The sequence below is a fragment of the Rhipicephalus sanguineus genome, chromosome 2, assembly GCF_013339695.2.
Source record: "Rhipicephalus sanguineus isolate Rsan-2018 chromosome 2, BIME_Rsan_1.4, whole genome shotgun sequence".
In the NCBI taxonomy this organism is placed as follows: domain Eukaryota; kingdom Metazoa; phylum Arthropoda; class Arachnida; order Ixodida; family Ixodidae; genus Rhipicephalus; species Rhipicephalus sanguineus.
The window spans coordinates 69,629,106-69,655,727 of NC_051177.1; the positions used below are offsets into that span (position 1 = coordinate 69,629,106).

At 44.4% G+C, this 26,622-nt stretch overlaps 1 protein-coding gene across 3 annotated transcripts; it reads left to right on the forward strand.

The window, feature by feature from the left end:
* Positions 1 to 24,420, forward strand: LOC119383148 (nucleobindin-2). 3 transcript variants are annotated; one of them, XM_037651164.1, is made up of 14 exons: positions 1 to 215; positions 868 to 1,003; positions 1,127 to 1,228; positions 3,493 to 3,619; positions 5,188 to 5,285; positions 7,255 to 7,440; positions 13,585 to 13,675; positions 15,375 to 15,433; positions 15,508 to 15,600; positions 17,379 to 17,468; positions 18,867 to 19,041; positions 21,924 to 22,049; positions 22,092 to 22,450; positions 22,936 to 24,420. In XM_037651164.1, the coding sequence occupies exons 2-14, from the start codon at positions 869 to 871 to the stop codon at positions 23,041 to 23,043; spliced, it is 1,749 nt and encodes a 582-aa protein (XP_037507092.1). In that variant the 5' UTR covers positions 1 to 215; position 868; the 3' UTR covers positions 23,044 to 24,420. The 3 variants fall into 3 exon arrangements, with proteins under 3 accessions (XP_037507092.1, XP_037507090.1, XP_037507091.1); XM_037651162.1 differs by having other exon boundaries at positions 21,924 to 22,450; XM_037651163.1 differs by having other exon boundaries at positions 5,191 to 5,285; positions 21,924 to 22,450.
* Positions 24,421 to 26,622: the final 2,202 nt, after the last annotated feature.

The window sequence follows — 26,622 nt, forward strand, 5'->3', positions numbered from 1 at the left end:
GGCGGCAGCACCTCTGCCATTGACGCGAACTGCGAGATTGGCGACACCCGGCGGCTACCTTCGTTACCTGCCCGCCATGAATCCAGCGGGCTAGCGAAGGACAACGCTGGCTAGTTCCACGTCGCGTATGAGGGTCTCGTCGTGATACCTGTGCTCCCTCGCCGGCTGTTTAAAAAGCACGCCGTTCCCGCTCCACGTTAAAGTTCACCTAAAGAGTGAGTACTTGGTGCTTTCAGACAGCTGTCTTCACGCACGCGACGTGCGTATGGGCTCGTGTGATATTTTAATCGCACTTTTCAAGCTCCACAGCTGAGCGATGTTGCTCCTAGCATCTGTTTGTCTAAATCAACGTGATTGCTATCTGTCGTCAGCGTCTGGCGCTGCTTGGGGATTCCCTTGGTTGGAGAAAAACCGGTTTGTAATGCGCGTGTTAGCGATCAATCGCTCCAAATGCGACCATACACCGGTTTGTTATCTCCTGCCTTTTTTCTTTTTTTTTCTTTTCGCCGCGTCATTTATTGGGCTCTGTCATCAGACCCACTTTCTCCTTGTCACTTGGCGATCTTTGTGAGACGTTTTTGTCTGGTTACAGTGCGCGTCCAGTTGAAAGTTTCAGCATTAAAAGAAAGTCGAAGAAGTTTCTTGTGACTACCGGTTGTTCAAAAGCCGTGACGCTTGTACCGAACGTTTCGTCACTTGTTTTCAGATCGTGGCAATACCGCATATCTTCCGCATTAGCGCTTCGAATACTGTTGTTACACGTGTGATTGCTGCGAGGCTCCCAGGTTTCGCGAGCGTTTGTTGACCCTGTGACCTATATGCACTCGTCACAGGAACCACGAAACTCATTTTATGTTTTCTTTACAGAATGGCCGTGAAAGCGCAACAAGCAGCTTGCCTACTGCTCCTTATTTTGCAAGGAGTTGTCGGTCCGCCAGTAGACAAGAGGAAAAAGCCAGAAGAGCCAGCCAAGCAGAACACCGTTGAAGAGCCTCCCGATTTCGTAAGTTCAGCTTTTCCTTCGTGTCACTTTCTTCCATAGCATATAATTAACATGACAACGTGTCCATGAACCACCTGACCAAAGTGTCATTCGCACTAAAGTTGCTGTCGTTATTCCGAGCAGGGCTTGGAGTATAGTCGCTATCTTCAGGAAGTAGTTCAAACACTTGAGGGTGATCCAGACTTCTCTTCTAAGCTGAAGGCTGTAAACATCGATGACATAAGGGTAAGTACTTCAATGTTTCGTATAGTTGTCCAGCGTTCATCCCTGACGTTCATACTAAAAATTTTTACTGCACATTATAAAGTTATATTTCAATTTATCATATTTACAAGATTGCATCAGCCTCATTGCATTGACCTCTCCTTCCTTGTGACTGGGTCATACTGCGACCTCTTTTTTTACATCAGACTTTAACAAGGTTTGCTGTTTTGTTTATTGTACCACCAGAAGTACTGTCCTGCTTGATGTTTGATTGCTTAAACTTGTATAATGATTCATATGTCCCTTGCGTATGTCCATGGGGTCATGCCAAGGATTGCAAGCGTAGAGTCCTTTGAAAGTAAATCAGTATTGAAACTGTGGCACCCATATGTGTACACTGTCAGATAAGTTATTGGTATGGTTCAAGGGGCACCGATGCAGTTGTTTATTATCTGACATCTCCTTGGGAGAGTATTGTTAGGCAGTCTAATCCTATAAATTTTTGGTGGCATCTACAACACCTTTAAGATACATTGTTTTGTTTTCTTGCTAGAAGCAGCATTGCACTTGGTGAATGTTACTTTCGTGTGAACTGGAGATTCATCTTGGTGTCTACATTAGCAAAAAGCTCGAATTCAATTCACTCGTTTGTGGTGCTTTGTTCACTTCTGACAGTGATTGATCGCTTATTGTAATCGTTGGGCTTTGTTGTGAGGCTTTTCTTTTCATTCGAAAAAGGTCTTATTGCAGAGGAAATGTCACGTAAAATGCCAAGTGCTTTGCAGTTTATTTTATTGTATTTCTTTTTATTGTTGTTGCTCGTGAGTATAATATTGAATGCAAGGTTTCAACATTATATTATATTGATGATCAACAACAATGAAAAAAATACAGAAAAGTAAACTGCGAAACACTTATCGTTTCACGTGCCATTTCCTCTGCAATGTTTACAGTATGCAGAAAAAAGTGCTATTAACTTCTAATGTTACATGCAAAACATTGTATTAATCTGTCTGAACTTCTGAAGGTCTCAAAGGTGCCAGCATGTGTTGTATGTCATGATCATAAGAATAATTGTTGCTTCCAAATTGGAGTTTGGGATGGCTGGAATCTCAATTGACCCCATTTTGATGCTTTTTATGGGAAAGATGTATGCATTGACATAATGGCTGGAACTCATCTTTGAAGTAAACTTGAAATACCACACGAGATGAATTTTAGCGGTATTCTTTGCAACGTGTAGAGTGCTGATTTATGATGTGATGTAGCATCACGTTGGCTTGTACTTACGAATGAATACATCCACCTTTAGGGAAATTTCGTAATTGAAACTAGTCTTGTGACCCATTTTTACAGTTCACTTGTGAATAGTAGCCTAAAAGATGCACCTTAACTAATTAACTGAAGCACCTTCCATTAATCATTACATTGAGGGACTGTTACGGTAAGTACAGTAAAATAGGCAACAGAAACCATATTTAATTGTGAAATCAATGAGTACTATTATGGCTTTTCAACATTCTACTATTTCATCTCTTTTCAATAAGCACAGAGATTTGTATGAGAAATATATTTTGTGTCGGGGTAACTTACATTGCATAGCTCTGCATTATTTGCTCATCTTAATTATATTGGGGGGGAAATTTTATGTGTATTGAGAGACCTGAGCATGAAAAGGAAAATAGGCACATATTAATGACATGTTGCCTATTACAGACATACTCTGAGCACTGCGATAGTGTGCAAATAAAACTCTGCGAAAAAGTTGCTAGTTATGAGCAAAAGTGAAAAAAATGTTTACTTACTAGGAATTTTAGATGTTGCAAGCTCTGTTCTGTTTAAGAGGCCTGCAGGAATTACACTTTAAAAATATTTGTATTAGCAAGAACAAGTTGTCTAGCAGGTTTGCTCATTAAAACTCCAGGATCGGAGGAGGCTTTGCAGTTGTTGCATGACATGAAATAATGTAGTGTAGGTTATCATCTTGGCTCTTCTTCCCAAATGGGCTTGTGCAGCAAGCTGTGTTTGCGCATAGCCAAAGGCAAGTGGCATTGGTAACGGAAGGGTAATACGGTAATTCTATGCTGGAATTCTGTTTGCACTTCTCTGAATTCATCTGGCAGGGTGGAATATAATCTTCCAACAATTTCAAACCTAAACAACGGAACTGTGAATGTGCATGATAAAAGAAGGAAGAAAAGCCGTCTGTTTGCTGTGTGAGCTGTCGATGCACGTGTGAATTTGTTCAAGTCAGCAGCAAGAAATCTATGTTTCTTTTCCGGCAGTCTGGCAACGTGGCTCACGAACTTGAGTTTGTAAAACACGATGTCCGAAACCGCTTGGATGAGCTCAAGAGGATTGAATTGGACAGGTTGCGAAAACTCACTGTGCAGGCCAAGGAGAGAGAACTTGGTGAGTTTTTTTTTACAGGTGTTTTTCATCCTGAGTTTCCAGATTGTAAACATAATACTTGCTTGTTAACACATTCTGATGTGAGGTTAAACTGACACTTACTACTGTATCAGCTTCAGTGACTGCTTTTGATAACTTTTCGTGCTTTTCGTGTCACAAGGTACATGAAAAAGTAGTCCCCTTGTAAAAGTCCATACTACATACCTGCCAAGTCTCCCGGATTACCCGGGAGACTCCCGGATTTTGAACGTTTCTCCCGGTTGTACGGGTCATAGAGAAATCTCCCGGAAATCCAGTTTTGCCCCGCGCGTCCAGTGCTTTGTCTGGCCACATGAGAAAAGTTGTCTGGCCACATCCTAAATGTGTTATAGGTTATATCAGCCGTTAATATTTCGTAGATGATGCGTTTGTGTACACACAAAATCTTGCCCGACGAAATAACCGGTAAGCAAGCGATGACAGGCCTCGCACGCGGAGCGATGTTATCGCATGTGCCCTTTGCGCGACGGTGACGGCCGGGTCGTTTCATCTCTGCTTCAACCGCGTTCGTCGCTAGCGCTAGCGCGCTTTTACTCGCACGTGAAACAGACGATGCGTAAGCGATGTTATCGGTTTGGACTCTATACAGATCAGCGGCGACGGCAAAATCCCGCTGACAATGTCCGTATAATTGCTATCGCAGTACCCCCCTCCCGCGGTCGACATATTTTACAACCTCCCCCCCCCCTTGTTGAGTAGATCTCCCGGATTCCGTTTCTCCAAACTTGGCAGGTATGATACTAGGACTCTGAGGTTGATCCTTTAGGTTTTCAGCTGGTAAATTGATGGTTCCAGTCTCTTTGTTGAGTTCCTAATTTAAACTTGGCGGAGTCAGAGCACCCAACTGCCTGATCATTGCAGCGCTGCCTGAACTTGTCTTTGCATTGCCTTTTAGTGCGAGTGGCCTCATTTTTATTATAATATAATGTAGAATGCAGTTATTGTTTACTAGCAGCTTGTTTTGACACGCTTAGACATGCACTCTCGTGTAACATAAATGCAATATTGTGACATAAAATGGTGGTAATGAGGAGCTCAGTGTACTGCACGACAAAAAGCATAGCTTTGTTCTCGATTGTATGTTATGTGTAAATTGGAAACAATTATGATGACAGTGATTGAAACATATGAATGAATGGGACAGCTTTTTCCATTGACTCTCAAATTCAGTTGTGCACCACAACCAGTTATTATTGACGATTGTTGCGGTTGCACATTTTCGGATTTAGATTAAGCTACTAGTGATGAGACTGTAACTGATGTCACATTTATAATTCATTGCGTAAGGTGACAGTGTTGTGTAGTTAGCTTTTGTCCTTGTAGTATCTTACCTTTGTATTTGTTGCATTTCTCACCATGCTCTTTTAGCTTACAAGTTCATGTTTTTGGCAAAACGGGCACAATATATACGGCAGAATTTTGTTATGAATTTATTTGAAAGCTGCATTTAATTAACTCCACTGTCACAATTTGCATCTGCTTGCCTTAGTTTCTCTATGTCTTGAATTACATGCTTTTAATTTACCTAGCAGGCCTGGACCGTAACAGCATCAAGATGCCCCACCATATTGATTACCAGAACCCACACACCTTTGAAATTGAAGACCTGAAGAAGCTGATTGTCACCGTAAGGACTGTTTTTTTTTATATGCTTGAAGCTTCAAAGTGAGCATCTTCACCTTGTATATTGTAAAAGAGGCTCAAATAAGTATCTAAAAGTAAACCCGATTATTTGTACATTTTTTATTACTTAGGCACTCGTTGTGAGCTCCTTACAGTATGGAACTTTCAATGGAGGAAATATTTCAAATAACCCTTGTGCTGTAACATTCGTGTGGAGTGTTAGTACAATTTTTTACCTGCTGTGGTAGCATAGTGCTAAGGTGTCGCGCTTCTAATAATCAAGGACGCAGGTTTATTTCCCGACCACAGTGGCCACATATTGATGGAAACGATATGCAAGAACACCCGTGTACTTCAGGGGCGTAGCCAAGGGGGGGGTTGGGGGGGTTCAAACCCCCCCGAAATTTTTCAGTTTTGCTTGCGTATATAGGCACGCACACATACAAACGCGCGCACGAACATACATAAAGTATGGCTGAACCCCCCCCCCCCCAAAAAAAAAAATTTCTTGCTACGCCCCTGGTGTACTTAGATATATACATGCACTTTAAAGTACCCCAGGCAGTCAATAGGCGTGCCTCACAGTTATATCAAGAGCTTTTGTCACGTAAAACCTCAGAGTCTCAGTTTTCGTTTCTGAACAATTGACCTGCTGCATGAGTTGCAGAACCAAGAATGTGGCAGAGTAGCAGTGATGGAACTTGCCTGCCTCTACAAGTGGAGATGTTCTTGAGATGGTGGATGTGGATTGCCAGGTGACCTACATTCATGGTCAAATTAAGTTCTAACAATAAGTGACAAAGTGTAACTGCTTCCGCCAGCGATAACTCAAGCGCACAATCTCGCATTGTTAATTATGTGGCTGCGGGAGATTGTTTTGACCCCACACTGAGCATGCATGGTGAAATCGTGCCAACACTGTGATAACAAAAGCGAAGGAAGGTGTTTTAGTTAGCCCTAACTTGTTTGTAGTTCAAGTACATGCCTCTGGGATTGGTCCATTTATGTGCTGTAATCTCTACAGGCAAAATGCTTAGCAGGCGTTAATGCACCAGTGGCATGTCTGCACTTACAGGGACATAGGTCCTAAAGATAACATTGCTTATTTCTTGACCAAACTGCCAAAATGCTAAATGCTGTCGGTGGGTGTTAATGCAGTTCAAATGTGTGCTTAGAGCCCAGATCTTCACGTGCATACCTTTATTGAACCTCGTACTTTCAGTTACAATGATAAACTGAAAATAGTGGGGCGACTGTATTATGGCCCCTTTAAAAGAACCGTAGCTCACAAAAAATAAATGTTATCCTGGTGCTACCTTCGTTGAACATCTCTATAACCACTGTGCTGCTTTGGGTCATTAAATATGCATAATTAAATTTTAAAGGGAAGCTAAAGTGAAAGAATGAATTAGTTTAGAATGATAACTTGTACTATAAAAAATCTAGTGTCGTTAATTTCAACACCACCGGTTAATAAACAGATGAGAAAATGTCAAAAGTCTAACGCTTAAATTTCCCACCAAAATATTCCATGGTGACGTCACGGATTTCAAAGAGCTTTTTCATATTTTGGCCACAGTGACTCAGCGAAATTTCCTGAAATTTGAAATGCTAAGTCTCTGGCTCCCTCAAAAGACGATGTACTTCATTTTAGGAACTGCCTAGGCCTTAGTTGACGCTATAAAAATCCACGACATCATGATGACTGGTGCGGGAATGTCAAGGTGGCGTCACTACTCGCATTTTTTTTTTGTGCGTTTTTTTGCTTACCAAGTGTCTTCTCACAGCAGGCGTGGTGTTTTGGGTGTTGTGAAAGGGTAATTTTGAAAGGGTAAATTCTTTTTCTCGTTAGCGTTCTTTTAAAAGTAAAGTTATCCTATTGTCAGTAATGGTTTAGCCCTAATGTGAACCTGCTGCTGCACTTGCTGGGAAAGCAGGTGTGAACAGTGTGCCGCCCCTTGTTTTGAGTGCAGGCTACGAAGGACTTGGAGGCGTTGGACGAACAGCGCAAGGCTGAATTCAAGGAGTACGAGATGCGCAAGGAGCTTGAGTACCGAAAGAGCCTGGAGAACATGACGGCTGAGGAGCGGGTCAAAGTGGAGCAGCAGCACAACGAGACCATCAAACACCACAAGGAACACCCTGCCGTTCACGAGCCGGTACGTTAAGTGCGCTGTGCCGGCGCTGAGAGTTTTCTTAATCTGCTTCTTTCTTGCTTGCCGATGCTGGTGACAAGAGTGAGAGGACCGGGGGGCCTCCCACTGAGTTCTAGCAAGTGAAATATTGAGCATAACATGTAAAACATTTGGAGCGGTTACCATATATACTCGCATAATGATCGCACTTTTTTTTCAAAAAAATTGACGCCAACTTCGGGGTGCGATCATTACGCGGGGTAAATTTTCCGTGAAACAATATTCTGAGCACCGAAAACGCAAAGAAGTCGCTAATCTGAATTCTTACGATAGCTATCATGAACATAACCAAAAATAAAAGTAGAGTAAGGCTTACCTTTGTAATAAAATGCACGCATTACGCAGTAGCTACATGCATGGAACACTGCCCTTTTATTTTTGAACTCTCTGACCCCCTAACGTTCATTCTGAGTCCGAAGCGTCACTGGCGTCAGTGTCGTCGCCGCACGATTCCCTGTCGGAATCGGCAGTGTCTTCACTGTCCCACAGACGGTCATCTTCTGTCCCGTCGAGCGCGTTGGAAATGCCAGTCTTCTTAAAGCTCTTGATGACCACCTCGTCGGAAATGGTACTCCACGCTTCGAGAATCCATGAGCAGAGGACTTCCACGGAGGGTCTCCTGATTTTGCCACTTGGCGTGAAATCGTGGTCGCCCGCCGCCATCCACTCTGCGTACAGCCTCCGGACGTTGTCCTTGAACAGTTTGTTCAGTGACACGTCCAGAGGCTGTAGCAGCGAAGTTAGACCCCCAGGGATCACTGCGATTTCCGTGCGCCGCTCCTTCAGCTCGGTACGGACACTGTCAATGAGATGGCCCCGAAAGCTGTCCAGCACAAGAAGTGAAGGAAGCAGAAGCGCTCCTGCTCTTCGCCCCCAAACCGTCTTGATCCAATCGACCATGAGGTCTGCCGTCATCCACCCTTTTGCTTGAGCGCGGATGTGGATGCCACGGGGAAAGTTTCCCTTCGGAATTGTTTTCCGCTTCAGAATCACGTACGGCGGCAGCTTCCGCCCGTCTGCCGTCACTGCGAGCATCACGGTGCACCGCTGCTTCTCCGCACCACACGTTTTCACGAGCACACTTCAAGCACCTTTCTCGTTCGCAGTAGTGCTTCGAGGCATGTCAAACGTCAATGGCGTTTGGTCGGCGTTGCCTATCTGTGACAGCAATAAACCGTTCTTCTGGCGTATCCTCGTGACGAACCTGTGAAAATCGATCGCTTTGTCTTCGTACGCGGATGGAAGTCGCTGGCACAACGACGTCCGCCGCCTCAGCGACAGTCCATTCCGCCGCATGAAGCGTGTCGTCCAGCCGGAACTGGTGCGGAAGTCCTTTGTGGCTATTCCCAGCCTCCGGGAAACTGTGCGCGCCTGCGTCCGTACCATGTCTAACGACACGGCACAACCGTCTTTGCGCATGTCCCTCACGTATTCGAAGACTGCCTTTTCGATGTCAGGGGACTTGCCCGTTTTGGGTCCGCGGAAAGCCCGGAGCGTGCTGTTCGTAGCCATGAGCTTCTCGCGCTGTTTTTTCCAATATCGGATCTGGATTTCGTCGACGTCGAAATGTCTGCCGGCAGCGCGGTTTCCGTGCTCTAGCGCGTAATCAAGCGCCTTCAGCTTGAATGCGGCAGTAAAGCTCGCATACCGCCCCATGGTGAAACGGTGCTTCAACAGGCGATCACAAAGCACAGCCAAAAAAACGTGGTGTCGAGTGACACTGTGACGAGCGACTGGGATGGCGGCGACACGGCTTTTTCAGGAATTACAGTAAAACCTCGTTAATTCGAAGGCCTCGGGACCGAGAAAAATATCCCATTTAAGCGGGATTCCCAATTATCCGAAACAACGCGAAATCAAAGAAATCAGCCAGAAAACGTGATGTACGGAAGTCACACCTTTATTGTGGCAAGTCAGCCTACTTGGAGAAAAATTCCTCCATGCGTGACTGACGCGTTCGGTAGTTCCCAGCACTGAAAGTCATATTTTCCAGCCTGTCAATGAGGCGCAGCATCTCAGCCTCGCCGCCGTTGCACTCGACGAAGCTGCGCACAACACTCAAGGCATCGATGACATCCGCCAAAGGGGGTGCTCGGGAGGGCTCGTCATCGCTGTCAACATTAGAGGCCGAATCGGTCGATCTCGCAGCTATCTCGCTGTCGATGTCGGCGTAACACGTCTGAACTGTGCACTCGACATTTGCGTACTCGGAGAATTCGATTGGAGTGCACTCCTCGTCCGCGTGCAAAGCCTCATATCGAGTGCAGAGAGTCTCCCCTTCTTCATCAAACGGGCAAGTGACAGCGGTGACAGCAAACTCAGCGGAGGTTGCCTCCTCTTTCACAAAACCGGCGTGCTCAAAACACCGTCGAATAACGGTGGCCTCCACCTGCCTCCATGCGTGAACAATGAGGCAAATACCACCGAGGAGGTCACTGTTATACTCCTTTCTGTTGTCATAGCAAAGGAGCATTCGCTTCAACAGATTGTAGCGATATATTTTCCTGGTATGGTGTATGACGCCCTGGTCCATCGGCTGCGATAGCGACGTCGTGTTCGGGGGTAGAAAGACCAGCCTGATTGCCTGCAGGTTCTGAATGTCGCCGTGAGCTGGGCAATTATCGACGACGAACAAAACGCTGCGCCCTGCGGCCGCAAACTTGCGGTCAAGGTGCCGCACGTATTCTTCAAAGAGTGCAGCCGTCATCCAAGCTTTCTTGTTGTTTTTATAGATCAGGTCATCCTTGGATGGCAGTCGTGCATTTTTGAAACAACGAGGCTTTTCTGTCTTCCCAATAACAAGCAGTGGCAGCTTGTGCTCACCGCACATGCTTGCACCAAACAAAACAGTGATTCTATCTTTGTTCTGTTTCCGCCCCTTAATGTCTGCCTCCTTCAAAGCGAACGTCTTCGTAGGCAACATTTTGTAGAACAGAGCAGCTTCATCAAGGTTGTAAACATCTGCTGCTTCGTACTTGGCGAGTAGTGGAGCCAAGGTGTGCTGCTTCCAGCCGTCGACAACAGACTGATCCGTGCTGCCACTCTCGCCACAAACAGTCACGAATGTCAGGTTGTTGCGCTCCTTAAATCGGCAAAACCATCCATTGCTGCATTTAAACTCAGAATGTCCAAGTTGCAGCGCCAGCTGGTTGGCCTTCTCACGCAATATGGTCCCATTCACAGGAAGGTGTGCTGCGTTGGCTTTCTGCAGCCGGTCGATCAGAGCTGCTTCAACGTCGGCATACGTAGGCGGGCGTACTCGTGTACGCTTTGACGAGTGCGTCTTGCTGTAAGCATCGAGAATTTTCTCCTTATTCTTGATGATGTTGCACAGCGTTGACAGAGGCACGTGGTGCTTTTCGGCGAGAGCCGTTTTCGACGCCGTCGACTTGCTGGCCTCTTCAATTAAGCACACCTTTTCGTGCAGGGACAAGCTCTTGTACTTCGGCATCTTCCTTCCAAGCACACCTCAATCAACTAATTCACAGGGAAGACACTCAAGCGGAGACAGGAGACAAATGGAGCAGTCGCACCGAATCGCACAATGCTCGCCAGCCGACATCCAAATGGCACAAAGACTCCACAAAACATTCACTTCGCTAGAGTGGCTAACATCGCTGTTGAGATGATGATGATCATGATCGCAACCGCACGCATCGCCGCCTGGCAATTGCTAAAACATGGCGTCTACGACGTATTTCCGGTAGAAAAAAACATGGCCTTCGAGATCCGTACATCAAAAAAAAAAAATGCATGTTTTAGTTACAGCCTCCGAGATTCGCAACACCCTTTGCATATCTTGGAAGTCGCGGCCAAGTGTGCAAATTAACCGGGAAGTCGCAGACTGGCCGCACCAATTATCCGGTTAAATTTACATGTAAAAATTTGGGACCGCGCAAATACAGTAAAACCTCATTAATTCGAACTCGGATATTTCGAAATCCCGCTTAATTCGAAGGGTTTCTGCGGTCCCGTATTTTCCAATGTAAATCTGAGTGGATATTTTGAAGCGGCGGTCAGCGCCAGCCCGGTTAATTCGAAAACTTTGGGTGCCTTGTGCCAATTCCCGATCCCGATTTCGCCGCAACTCCGTGGAAGCGACGGCCATTAGGAGCCACAGGGCAATGCAGTGCAGCGATATTAATGTGTGACAGTTGAAGCAACCCAGCCTCGCTGGTGCTAGCGCAAAAAAAAGTAATAAAGAAAAAAAAAACGCGGTCTCGTGGTCAGCTACAACGTGCGCCTGCGGAAAATATGACGTGCTTCACTGCAACACAGCGGTGACACGCGGGCAGCATGTCGCATGCTTCTCACAACGTCAGCGCGTCATGATTTACCCATTTCTTTTTTGGAAAAGAAAAGATAATAAAGGACGACCTGACGGAATTCATGATGTATGCAAACCTCCGACTGGCGGTTGCTCCGGCAATTTGCGCACTTGCAATGCTGGCGGAGTTCTTGCCTGTAACGCCTCCTTCGAAAACTCAGTTCGAAAACTTCAATGATCATGTTTTCCAGCCAGAACAGATCGCGGATTCCGTCACACTGGCCATTATCATATTCTTTATTTTACCAGAAAGAATGGGCGAATGGCCGCATCATGACGCGCTGACGCTGCGAGGAGCAGGTGAGCCCGCGTGTCACCACTGTGCTGCAGTGAAGCACGCCGTTTTTTCCGCAGGCACGCATTTCAGCTGACCACGAGACTTTTTTTTTTTTTCTTTCTTTTTTTTCTTGCGCTGACAGCAGCGAGGCCCGCCGTTTTCGCGGGTTTGCGGCAAAAATGGGACCGGGTATTGCTGGAAAACCACCCTTGGAGCCGCAAACTAGAAGGCCAAACGACCACCTCTGATTACTTTCAGTAATTCAAAGTTCCTTGCATCCCGCTTTTTGTATGTTTCGTTAATTCGAAAACCCGCTTAATTCGAAAGTTTTTCACAGTCCCAGTGACTTTGAATTAACGAGGTTTTACTGTAATACAAATTATCCGGGATTCCCAATTAACCGAGTACAAATTACCGAGGTTTTACTGTATGGGAATGCGTCGGCAGCTTGTTGCTGCAGGATGACAACAGGTCGACCAACAGGCAGCCGCCGCTGTAACAGTGCGGGATAGCAAAACAAACATTGCGGCCCACAGAGCGAAGCGACCGCATTTTTTTTTTCTTCTTTTTGTCAGTCACGGTGGTTGTGAGTACGTCACGCGCGTCAAAACAGTCTCTTCTGTCTAAATTTAAATCAGTAAATTTACGGCATTAGCGTAGTGATGCCTGCTTTCAGATCACAGAAACAAAGTTGGGCGCGTTCAGCTGCCACAGACATAAAACACATGGCGGGCATTCAGTGAAAACTGTGGCATCTGCTTTTACTGCAATCCTAAATGGCACGTTTCCGCCAACGGTGGGCAAAAATTACGAATATGTTTGGTGCGTGCAGTTCACTTGGCGAGTTTGGAAGAGTTATTAACGCAACATTCGACAGATGATAAACGCGATGATCATCGGCTAGACTTGGCACACGACATATCGATGCGGCAAGTTCGGGGTGCGATCATTACGCGGGGAAAAAGAAAAATCGAATTTAGATGACAATATTTAGGGGTGCGATCATTACGCGAGTAAATACGGTAGTTGGTTCACCCTAATGACTGATTAGTAATAGCAAAGACAAGGAAACGGGACACTACGCAAGGAGACACAAACATCTACACTCAATCTTTTTGTGTGTCCCTTCTTATGTCGTGCCGTTTCCCGACCTGTGCATTTAGTGGTCATTCTTTCGAACATAATAGGTAGTTATGAACTTATGCAACACAAGTCCAAATACGATAAAATTTGAAATCTTCGACATCATGCGGACGTAGTAGCATTGGAGTTTTCGTGCAAAACAACAATGAAAGAAAATGCAACATTAGCCTTCATTTCTGCTACTACTACTACTACTACTACTACTACTACTACTACTACTACTACTACTACTACTACTACTACTACTACTACTACTGATCATCCTATTAATGTGATATCAATGCAAATAGACTTCTGAAAGTACACTGTATTAATGTAGCTAGATTTAGTGCTTCTCTCTTATGTCTAATTATTTTTTCAGGGCAGCAAGCCACAACTGCAGGAAGTGTGGCAAGAGCAAGATCACATGGATCCCGAGGACTTCAATCCCAACACTTTCTTCGCCATGCACGGTGTGTGACTCACGTTCGCTGCTAGTTAACATGAACAATTTCTATTTTTACAGAGTTGTCAGGTTTCTGTTCAAAACACTCCGTTTTTAGTAGAAAGGTGGATAATCAGTGGCAATGATGAGTTGTGTGGAATTTCATTTTAAGTGCTTCTGATTGCCTTGTGATGCATAGTGAATGGTCTGAATGCAAAAAAAGGGGAAACAGTTCCCGATGTTCTTAAGCAACATTGGATTTTGAGACTGCTTTGCTTATATCAGAAGCTGTGATGTTTTCCTGATAGGATACTGAGGTTTTCAGTTTGTGTAGAAGCAGCAACATATGTAGGCACGTATACCCACTTGGGATAAAATTGGAGCAAGGCATTACTTTCAGCCAGAGTCCTTTGAGTAATTCCAGGGCAATAGGCTGGCTATTTACATGTTGCTACATATACCTATGTCAAGTGAAGTTAACAAAAGCCAAATGCAATGAAATTTCTCCTTGGCTAAATTCATTATGAGCACGTAGTCGAGTAATACTTTTTTAACTTGAAGTAGTAAAAGCGGGAAAAGATATTGACTATTTTCACTGATTATTTGCTTGACGACAGTGTTGCTAAAGAAAGTCAGTAACACTTTGAACAGGTAAAATTATTACTGAGCAAAAAAACTTGCCAAATTCGGCAACTTTGTCACGATGTTATCTACACTATTTATTCCCGTCTTGGGACGAGAAGACAGAAAAAATGTGTATGTTACTAACATAAAAAAATAGAAAATGTACAGAGGAAGGCTGCAAGATTCATCTACAACAAATAAAACGCACTGATTCTCCCACAAATATGCTAAGCTGTGCTCTCCAAACACTGGGGATTAGAGCGAAGCAAGCGTGCCTGAAATTTCTTTTCCAGCTACTGCACAAATATTATAAAATTGACACATCATTGTACATCTGTCCATCAGAGTCCCGCTAACCTGGCGCATTCACACACACTAAGGAGTACTGTTATCCCCATTAACACTTTCAAGCATTCTTTTTTTTCCACGTTCTGCCAGGGAGTGGTTTAGATCCCTCGGTTACTAACGCGAATTCATTGTCAGACTTTGTCTCAAAAATAGAAAGTATCATCTGATTAATACAGTAATGCTCCCAGCCCCAGATTCATTTCGTCACCATTGAAAGCATATCGGCTAAGTGCTCCGTACAGTGTTTTCTAATTTTCTGTAACTTGCCTGTGTAGTACTTCATTTCATGTGTACTTTCTGTAATATTTGTATATTGATTTTTATATTTCTGTATATGATCTCCATATGTATATTTGCATATTGATCCACAATTATTATTAAGAAACTTACATTGTATACCTTTTTGATCACCGCACTGGATTGTTCTTTGTTTGTTGCACCTGCATGTCCAACCTGTACGCCCACCTGCTATGGTCCATGAAAGAGACTGGCGGTATTGAAAATAAACATACATAAAATAAAAATGGCTACACATATCGGCGTTGATGCACATTTCTTGCACCTACCTGTCATTGTTGGCTTTCACACATCCTATTTTACCTTAAAAGAACTTGTTCTTGGGCTAGTTGGTAGTTCAATTTAGTATAAAGTTAATGGAATGCAAAAATGGCACACTCAAACATGCACACATTCACGCAACCAAAACATATGCATCGTCCGATCACTTTTAATTCTATTCTATCTTTTTTTTGCAGACCTTAATGGAGATGGATACCTTGATCCGGATGAAATCGCGGCTGTTCTGAACTTGGAGGTGGGCTTATTCTTCACGAATCTTGCCTCTTTTTGCCCTTCACTCTGTAACGAGCGGCATATGTTGCCTTTCAGGTGAAGAAAATGTACAGGCCTGATGACAATGGCACCGACCCGGTAGAGAAAAACGAAGAGGTAGAGCGCATGCGGGAACATGTTCTTCAGGAGGTGAGCTTTTTTTTCTTTAGCGAACGGAGAACACCAACTTATTTTGTGATGTGTCCCATTTCTGGACGGCCCACATTAACAGCTAAAAAGACAGCTTGGAGCATGACTAACTGAATGCATCTGTACAAAAGAAAGGGGAGTTTTTTCGGAGGGGCTCGTTTATATGTAGAGCTAGACCAAATGAATCGAACAGACAATTAGGTCAGGGAAAGGATAGAGAACGTTAACTGTAGTGTACTAATTGTAACGTAAATTGAAGTGGGTGAAAAATTGCCCTTTCCATCGAATCCCACCAACAGAATGGGTGATGTTTGATCCAGTTCAGCTTACGTCATTGTTAGTACACTACAGTGAAAAAGACAACAATTAACATCCTCTCTGCTTTCCCTGGCCTAATTGTACGTTCAATTCATTTGGCTGTATGTGTCTGTGCGACATGACGCCACCCTGCGTCCACAAGATAACACCCAGAGAAGCACATAAATCATTCTTTAAAACTTCTTTCGTGGCTGAACCTATGAAAAACTGCACGCCTTACATTTAACGCATGAGAAGCATAACTACATCTTTCTGTAAGCAGACTACTTGTTTCCAAGCCTGCTGCCGAGCAGCCGTATTGTTTGCACATTTAAAGTAGCGAGCATCCCTTTCTTTTTAGGTCCTGTCATAGTGAAGCTGCCTCTTTTGCTGGCTTCTTCATAATTGAAATGGGACTAAAAATGGCGGTTGCCCTCTTAGTAGTCTGTACGATGAGTGTTAAAAGGTAGCCTAGATCGATAGCTTGGAACATAATGCATGGCTGCACTAAAAAACACGGACAAAAAATAGATGTACACAGGACGGGCACAAACTTACAGCTTTATTATGGAATGCCAAAGCGAGCCTATATCAACATAAATCGCATCATCACGTGCTCTGGTTACGCCCCCATTGTGTCCCTCGTATCAGCAACACACCCGCTTAGGGCTATCCTTCTTTCCAACATGATCATGAAATGGTTACGAGCAAACAATTCAGATGCAGTGGCTAAAAAATATGAACTGAAAACAAAAATGACAGAATTACACGACTATAAACAAACAAATTTAAAAGTTGCAAACCGGGATACTGAGCGTCATTCACACAAAGCCGTCTAAAAAATGAACCTCTTTCGGAAGCAGTGTCAAAGAAGGCATGCTTACGCATTTGTCACATTTTCTATCCATAAAATAAGCCTCAACCACTTCCCTTTGTAACTTGTTGTTTGATTTGGACGAGAAGACCGTGTTTTCAAACTTTGGCGTGCATCCACAACTACTGCAGTGAAAGTCTAGGTACCCCCCGGTGTTTGTGTGCACCGCCAGGCTATGCTCTCGGGCCCTCTTATTGAAACAATGCCCCGTTTGTCCTATGTAAACGCTTCTGCAGGTCAAGGCTATTTCATAAACCACACCAGATGTGCAATCAGAAAAACTTTGGCATGGCGTTTATTGCACGCAGAGCGCTTTTCTTTGTGCATCATTGCGCATAATTTGGCCAATTTGCATGGGACGGTAACAGCTTGGGGCAGTAATAGCTTGGGATTAAATGAAATGCCTAATGGGTTATCCTTCTTACAAATGGCCTTTATAACATCGAAGTGCTCTTGTTTTAACTTCACCATCAACCAACTAACTTCATGTCAAAAGTTGTAAATGACGATACTGCTTCTGTTTGTGCTACTGCCTTACTTGGCTTACGCTGTCCACCAAGTAGTTAGATAATGCCAGGCTTTGTGTTTGCTTGTCTTTTTCATCCAGGGAGACTCGAACAAGGATGGCCTGTTAAGCCACCAGGAGTTTCTCGACATGACCCACCGGCGTGATTTTGAGAAGGATGAAGGATGGAAGGTGGGTGAAGTTTTCCGCTTATCAAATAGCACTGTCCGATATTTATTTGAAAGCTACGGTAGGCTTAACGTGCTTCCCGGTTGCATGTAAATCGTATTGCCGAGAGAGAGACCCTTTATTGAGGAGAAGCGATACAGCCTTTTAAGTTGTCAATTCTTTGTGGTTGCTAAATGGTCGCTTTTATTGCTCGCCTGGTCATCTGCTTTTGTTAGTTTTCTCCTTTGAACCAATGAAAACTGGGTGTGCGTCAGCTGGGGTGTTTGAATCGGTCCTTCAATCGTACTTACGGGATAACTTGCTCAGATCCAACAGCCCTGTGAAAATCAAATTAATGAATTTGGCTCTAGCATTGGTGCCTGATGTTGCTGACACAATTTTAGAAAAGAGCGTAGGGGCTGTCACTTGCTTCACTTGACTCATGGGAGCATGTTGGTTACAGTGCTGTTTGCCATTGCACTCGAGGCAGCCACATGTATGGTTACGATGCAAAACTGTATACATATTTCGTACAACCTCTGCAGTTGCTTTGATTCTTATAAGTTTAACAGTATTGGTAATTTTAGTGCAGTCACATTTATTACAACCTAACTTTGCTGTTTTCATAAAGCTAAGGTGCATTTAGTTATAGTAAGCAGTGTCACTGTACTGGTAGTTGTAAATAGTTATTCAAAAGGGTCGCACGAACAGAAGACTACAAATTATACATAGTATACTGCAAGTGACATTAGTGGAAGCAACATATATGCCCATCTTGTAAGCAATGTGACCTTACCACAGCAAAGTAGGATGACAAGCTACCCTGCATATATGTCCAAAAAAGGCAGAAGTTCGAGGAAAGATGCAAGCTTGAAGAGATGAAAAATTTGTGAACACTGGGGGTCGCTCGAGTCGACGTTTCGACAAGCAGACTTGTCTTCTTCAACTAGCAGGAACAGTTCAAGGCTGCAACTAAAGTTGCAGCCTTGAAGAAGACAATCAGTCAGCACAATCCTAACTCGCTTAACTGTTCCTGCTAGTTGAAGAAGACAAATCTGCTTGTCGAAACGTCGGCTCCAGTGACGCCCCGTGTTCACAAACTTTTCATTACTGCATATAGTATGTACAAAACTTGAGCCCAGTCTGGAAAAAAATGTTTCGAGTCTTCACCGAAGTGGAATCTTGGTGCCACCGCTACCAGCAGAACCAATTTCTCTACTTGGCCAGGGGTATGCATAAGGTTACCATAGTAACAGGACAGTCATAGCAATGAGGTATGAAACGAATTCACTGAAGAGGGCCAATTGAGGGAACGGCTGCCACTGCAAAGAGTTGTGCAGATCTTCTGCTTTTGTGGCTGTTCTGCACTCTCAAACTTCTGCTGAGGAGTTGTGCAGTCCATTTGTTCTCTTCGGCCTGCAGGGCCTGGATGAACAGCAGGTGTACTCCGAGGACGATTTGCGCCAGTTCCAGCAGCAGCACCCAGATCTTCAGCTGCAGTACCCGTACCAGCAGTACCACGGCGGTCCTATGCCCCCTCAGTACCAGGGGCAGCCCCAGTACCAGCACATGCCACCACAGGGGGCCCAGTACCAAGGTCAGAAAAAGAACAGTTTGAGTGACACTTACTAGTGGACGTGAAACACCTTATTTATGCTTTACTAAATGGATGGAGTGCATCTAATATTAAAGAGCACCCTGTGATTTTTCGTTGCTAAAATGCTTTTAAATGTGCCTTCTATTAGTGGAGCTATCGGCACTCAAATGTAGTTGTTGGCAGTGAACCCTCATAGCTCTCTGATCACACTTGTTGTTCGTACTGCACGTGAAGTTTGTGTTCAGTTGGGACGGCTCCCGCTACGCCACTGCCCATCTCTATGCCAAGCTTCGGTTTCAGCATTGCTTCCATAGTAGGGTAGCACAACCCTTTTGTCACGTTGCCTAGCTTTGGAGGCTGTACCGCTGTTGCTGTGGTGTAGATCTTTGGCACCAGTTGATCTCACCGTTTTTTTGTGGCATTCAGGTGGGTTTTAGCAATAACCATCATGTTTATTGGTGTTGAATCATTGGCAAGAATACTCGTGGAGGTAGGGTGGCAGGTGATTTAAGTAAGTTAATCGGATAAGTTGTTAGTCTTTGAAATCAAATGGTGAACTTCCTGCTTAATGCACAAAAATATCTTATTTTGTCCATTCATAAAAGCATTGACTGGTAACAAAGTGGGCTTATCTATCGTATTCAAGAAGTGCATGTTTAAGTTTATGAATGAAGTTTTGTGACGACATTTTGAGTGTCTTGTTCGTTGATAAAATCATAGTTTAAACAAAGTTACTAGTAGATCTTATTATGCTGTGTTTAGTCTGTGCAATGTTCCATCTTGTTGAATATTGAGCTCAGTGAGGTGCCAGCTGTTGCGATAATCTCCTGGTAGTAGTTAACATTTACTGAAGTCTGTACTTAAGTGCAAGTAAATGAGTCAAGTTGCCCTGAACGCGTTAGTGGTAACTTTTAGTAGGTATCTCCTGCAAGGCTATGAAGCTATCTTTGCAGCATTTACCTTTTTGGTACTCCCAGTTGCTATTACATGTCTGGCTGGGATTTGACTTTTCTTTAGAAAGGGGCTTTTCAACAAGAACACTTGACGAAGTTCTGACTGGCAACTGAGAGGTTTAGTCGATGCTAGCTAGATTTATAAGCCTAGAAGAGGGAAAAAAAAGGAAAAAAGACAAAAACAGCAAGAAACCGGAAAATAAAACTTGCAGAGCACGATGTTCAACGTATGCCTCTAACCTTGTAACACCCACATACAGTTCTGTCGGAAGAAAGATTGGAGCAAAATTTTTAGAACAGCTTTTTTTTTCTGGCCGCAAAGAGCACACCTCCAGAATTAAAAAAGAAAATTGAAATATGCGAGTACAAATATAATTACAGTAAAGAAGTGTCTTAATTAATAAATATTTTGCTGAACATTTATCACTGCAATTTCATTATGGCACGTAAAAAATACAACAATGGTCTTTCTGTGAAGTTTTGCACTAAATTAGTGTTTTTAGGCATCATATTCAGTGTAGCAGATATGATTCAGTGGGCATTATAGGGCATTAGAGGGCTTCTAGGTTTACAAAGCCACCTTGCACACATTGGACCTTTCAGTTTGCAGTAAGCACTTCATCTTGTGTTCTTATTGTCTACTACTGTTTTGTTTTTTTCAGCACTGTTTGCATCTTGATTCTTTGTTTAGGGCAAACTTTCAAGACGACGGACGCAGAAAAAATTGTGACACACACAAGTGCTGTCACAATTTTTTTTCGTCCATCGTCTTGGAAGTTTGCATTAAACAAGAAATCACGATTTACCAACTAGCCCAAACATGTACATTGCTATGCTTGCTTCTCGGTCACATACCAGCTAGTTCACCACAGTATGTTATTGGCCTTTACTGTGTTCATTGGGTATGTGTACCAATGCCAAGCTATTTGGCACAAACGCACTTTTTACATGGCACAAGCATTATTAAGGACATCTTCAAACAGTGCTATAATTCTGGCGAAAGTATTGAGAGGCGTTGCGTTCTTTACTACCTCTTTAGCGTTGCTAATCATATTGGAGAGTCATGGGCTCGTAACTGCTGTCTGCAGCGATTGATTGAAGAGGTCATAGTGGTTGTAGCATGGGGCTTTCTTCATTAGTATGTGCGTACTTGCTTATTTACTAATAAGTTTATTTTTGTATCTAGTCAGATTACGGTAGTTGTGTAGCAGTCTTTCCAATTACCATACGCATACGGCACCTGAACATTAAAAAATAACCCTATGCCTTGACATGGGGCGCGATTCTTGCATTATGCAACCTTTTGCTGTCAGCAATAGTGGGTGAGGGAGGGGGGAGTCATGTACTCAATGTCCAGGATTCCACTTTCCAGTCAGTTTACTAGTTGTGCACACGAGCTTTGTTGATATAATTGGCTGGAACCACTGAAGTGCCGCTGTGGAGGGGGAGAGAAACAAAAGTGTCAGTTGCATGTTCTGGGAAACCTATCATAACTTATCAGGAGATGATATTATTGGCATAGTTTGGCCAGCGAATTTCTTTTAGCGGCCACTTCCGTTTCTCTCTGCACCTGCTGTCCTCATCGTGCACATGCTCTGAACACTTTATGCCAAATGAGTATGTTATAACTGTGCTCCTGTATACTTGTGCAAAGAGGGTGTCATGTGTTTCTTATGCCTGCTTTGAATCTGAGCATGTCTGCGTGTCATACACGGACACTGCAAGTACAACCATAGCCATAGACCACCTTAGTTTCGGAGCTTCAGATATGTTTGTGGCCGGTCCCGACAATCCTATGGCAACAAGTCCGCTTTAATGTTAGAGCTATAGTACAATAGCAGGCATGTTTGTGGTTATTTCCGACTTCATCTGATCCTTATTCAAGCCTTCTTGAGACTATGCATCCCACGCTCTTGCTCCTCATTTCAGGTGTTCCTAGCCACCAAGGAGTACCACCGCAGCAGCACCAGGGTCAGTTCCAACCGCATCAAGGCCAGCCACAGCATCAGCAAGGTCAGTTCCAGCAGCAGCAAGGCCAGTACCAGCCTCAGCAGGGTCAATTCCAGCAGCAGCAAGGCCAGTACCACCCTCAGCAAGGTCAATTACAGCCACAAGGTGGACACCCACAGCAGCAGCAGCAGTTCCATCCAGCTAGTGGTGGTGTGCCTCAGATGGATCATGCCGCAGCGCAGCAGTATGCAGCCCAGCATCATGCAGCCCAGCAGCAGATTGTTCAGCAGCAAATGGCCCATCATCAAATGGCCCAACAGCAAATGGCTCAACAACAGCAGCAGTTTGCTGCTCAGCCGCATGGGGTACAGCAACAGGTTGCACAGCCGCATCATGTTGCTACGGGTCAGCAGCAACCAGTGGTTCAGCAACAGGTTCATCATGTGCCACAGCAAGCTGGTGTGCAACCAGCGTCCCAGGTGGCTTCCGGCATTGTCGTGCCTCAGGTATTTGCAGGAGTCTCATATGTTACTCAAGAAAATCAATAGGCACTTTTGTTTCTCGTGTGGCACGTTGGATGTTCCCCAAAGGAGATTGGGCAGCTCCCACTAACCGCTTTAGAATTATATGAATAGCTATTGTAGTTTGAGCTACATTTGTGAGAAGATGAGCGATGAAGTAGTACAGAAAGAGGTGACGACGTTCTGTTCTATCCACTTTTCATCATCTTGTTCTTCAGTCTTTCTTTCCTCAAATACTTTTTCCTGTGTGGAGTACCTAATCGTGTGGGCCAACCTCCCTACCTTTCTGCTTTTGTGCAAGAGCCAATCCAGAACAGCTTCATGCTTTGAGATCATGTCACTTTTGGTGGTACATGGCATGGACTGTCCTTGTTGAAGCTGAAGACGACTGATGAAAGGGCTTGCTACATAGCGCTGCAAGAAACAGTTTTCAAGACTTCTCATTGGTGGCTGTGTTTTTTTGTCAACAGGGCTCCAGTCAGCAGCAGCATCAACAAGCACAAGTTCCAACAGCTGGAGCGCAAGCAGCTGCACCAGGAGGTGTAGAACACGGTGCACAGGCCCCAATTCACCACTGAGCTTTCTGTGGTTAGAAAAACTCAAGGACTGCCTACTTGTGAATCGAAAACCATCACTCACTGTTGTTGTTGTTGCTGATGTCTGTGCAGTCACCCTCAGACATGGGTTGTGGTTGTAGGTGTTATTGGGGGGGGATTTATTTTCCACCACGTGGTCTCATTACAACAGCACACAACTTGGCATTGGGTTGTAAGGTTTTCATTCACTACAGCACGGACAACGCGATGTATCTTCCTGCTTCCGAGTTGGGGAGTTGAATTCCAATGTAACCCGGGACAAGCTTCAGTCATCTACATCTGGATTTCGAGGTCTGAACATGGAACACAGAGAACGTGCTGTTTTTACTGTGTTATGTCTCGTGTCTGTACGACGTGTTGAACGTGGGGTGAACTGAAAGCAACATCCGGGCTGCACTCTTTTGCATTCGAAACAGAGGGGAGGCACTGCTGCACTTATTATTACTGGGCGGTGGGAGTTGTATACTGTTGTTCTGTGGTCTCACGAGCGCATAAGTGACTTTACGAGGGTTTCTCACGATGCAGGTTTTGCAGAAATGTGTATAAAGGTTTTTCTCGATTCCTCCGAGTAACAGTACTAATGTGATTACATTTCATTAAATACGTTCCGCTTCTTTCCTTCCTCTGATCATTGTAAATGGGATGGCGATTGTATATATTTCTACTTATAGGTTATTTTAATGCCCTTGGACGACCGTTGTGATGGCGGTGACTTTGGCACTAACGTTAATAAGGATGAGGCCTTCACGCATGTTTTTTACGCAAGGGAATGTAAATAGGAACAGGAAAGTATTCTTCTTGCACGTGCATGACGTTCGCAATGGCTTTTGAAATGTACAGCTCAGACTTGTGACTGTTGTGCAGCGTTTTAGGCGTAGCGAATGCAGATGTCAGTAGTGTTGTGACAAATTGACTTTGGCACTGTCAACAGCAATGTCTCTCCTCCTCGAATTTTAAACATTAGCAACGAAAAAAAGCGTGGTATTGCTGGTTTGTAAGATCGTAACAATGAAAAGTGTGTTCAAGTAAGTCACAAGAAACGTGTTTGCCTCATGTGGTTGAAAGGAATATGTGATGAGATGCCATAGTGCTAACTTATTAAAAATTATTCTGTTCACTTTGTTAAAAGAAGGCTAACACTGTGCCATAATACAGTGGCATTGGTGTCTAGTCATAACAAGGTGTGTTAGAAATACGTTCTGTTAGACATTTTAATATACCCATCCTTTTTGTCCTGAACACAGCAGGGTATGAGGCCAGCCAGATCAAAATTAGAACTGCTTAGTGTATTATTGCCTCTTAAGTTGGTATGCCAACTCTCAAATTTAAGTTTTTAATAAATGTGTTCTCGCAGCACTGGTCCCTGTGGTTGTCTCTCTCTTCTTATCAGAATGTGAAGCAAACTTTTTGTTCTAGTTTGACAGAAATGGTGCAGTTCCTCCGGTTTCATACTCTGTGCAGAGATAGAGGTAAACGAGGATAAAATGTAAAAAAGAAACAATACCATGAAATTTTCAGCCCTGTTACATAGCTTGTGTAGATCAGTGACAGCCGTCCAGTTCAGCAGGAGTTGAAGCCCATCGCTAGCATAACCATTGGAGTCTTAGATGAAAGTGTACTGGGGTGCTAGTCGGCTGATCATTATAACATATGGCAACGCACGCCAGGTGAATGGACGACGCCTAACAAGAAAAACACACAAGCGCTGAGTCTTGGAGATGGCAAGACAGATATTATACAAGGTGTTTCAACAAATGTCCGAAAATCCTCAAAAATAAGGAAAATGAGGTATTTTCACTCTGCCTTGATAATTACTTTTCCTGTGGTGGTAGGCATCTCAAGATGAGTAGAGGCATGAATTACGGCAGTAATAAAGAAATTAAGTTAACTTTTTCATCAGTGGAGACAGGTGGTCGGGTCAAATGGGAACATTGCAGGCCTTCTTGCGAAGAGCCTGTTGCCGCTGATAATTACTGGCTAATATTAAGTCTGACCAATTTCGCCGGCGAAACCGTAACCGAAACTCGGAAGAGCGCAACTGCCATACTCTTCCGAGACGTCCAGAATGAGCGAGCGTCGTTGTACCAATGACTTCGATTCGTGTTCTTACGAGTTTAGTTTGCGATTAGAGCACGTATGGCGCACGTACGTTAACAGATGCAGAACTAACACCACTGCAATCGCCATCATGAACAGTGACGTCATTCTGGTCGTCTGCTAGTTCCGCTCATCGAAGCTTCGGTTTCTCTGGTGAAAAAGATCGATTTTTACAACTTCAACGCTGCAATGGCCTCTTCACAGGAAGGACTGACCCGACCGCCTGACTCCGCTAATGAAAAAGTTAATTTATTTTGTTTTATTACTGCCGTTATTGCTGTGTCTAGTCGTCTTAAGATGTCTCCCACCACAGAAAAAGTTGTTATGAAGCCAACGAGCTAATATTCCATTTCCCTTATTTTTGATGATTTTCGGACACATTTCTTGAAACACCCTGTATTCTTAATGCAGCGTAATTGGCGCTACACTGCAAACTGCTGAGGAACTTGTGTTCCTTTCCTTGCGGTTCCGTTGACGTGTCCACCAAGAAGCGAAGCCAGGCTAGCGACTAAAGCCTGTTTCACATGCAGCGATTTCGCTCCAAGAGCGGAGCGGCTGCCGTCGCGGAAGCCCAAAAACAGGTTTTTTAGAGCGACCAGTGGACGCTCGCAACGCCAGCGATCGAGATCGCCGGAGTTGGAAAAATTCGCTAGCGGCAGAGCGACTGCCCAAGGTCAACCAATGATCAACCAATGGGAGAGCAGTGACGTGCGGAGCACGTGACTGCAGAGGTGGAGTTGAGGAACGGGCGCGCGCGCGCCGGGAGGAACCCGGTTTGCTAGCAGACGACATCCGCAGCAACGAGCTGGCAGTGTAGAAGTGCCGTTCTTTTCCTTTTGTTGTCCTCTACGGCGCTTCCGTCAAAGCAGACAAATCGTTTGCACGTGTCATTTTGTTCTTTTGCATTTTTATCGAATCGTGGCACCAACATAGGTCCGGTCAGGGGGACCCTACGGCACTCCGCACTTGTAGCTCGCAGCACATGCTGCTGTTTTTTTCTTGTTTACCACTCTGGCCCAGCACGTTCGAAAAGTTTGCTGTTTTCTTTTTTTCAATGATCACGGACCCCGATGACGACAAGTGCCGCCGCCTCTTTACTGGAATGCCCATGGGCAAAAAGAGGAACGAGCTCCTTCACAAACACACAATATCGTCGACTGGGCCGCTTGCATCTGGTTGCCGGCCCAGACGGCGCACCAACGCCTCGCGGCATTCGAGAGCAAAAGCCACCGAAAGCCCCGTGAAAGCTTAAAAACACAAAAGCCAATTCTTTCTTTTGCTTTTCCATGGCCAAGTGTATGTGCGTGCAACATGACTTGCGTGGTAAAAAAAAGAAAGCTGGAACAGAAATAAACGTGACTACTGAAGTTGTTTAATTGCACTCTGATACACTGCACATTTTCATCATTCAAGGTCTAGGCGCGTGAAAATCGATCACCGAAGTAGAAGGCTGGTGAAACTTGC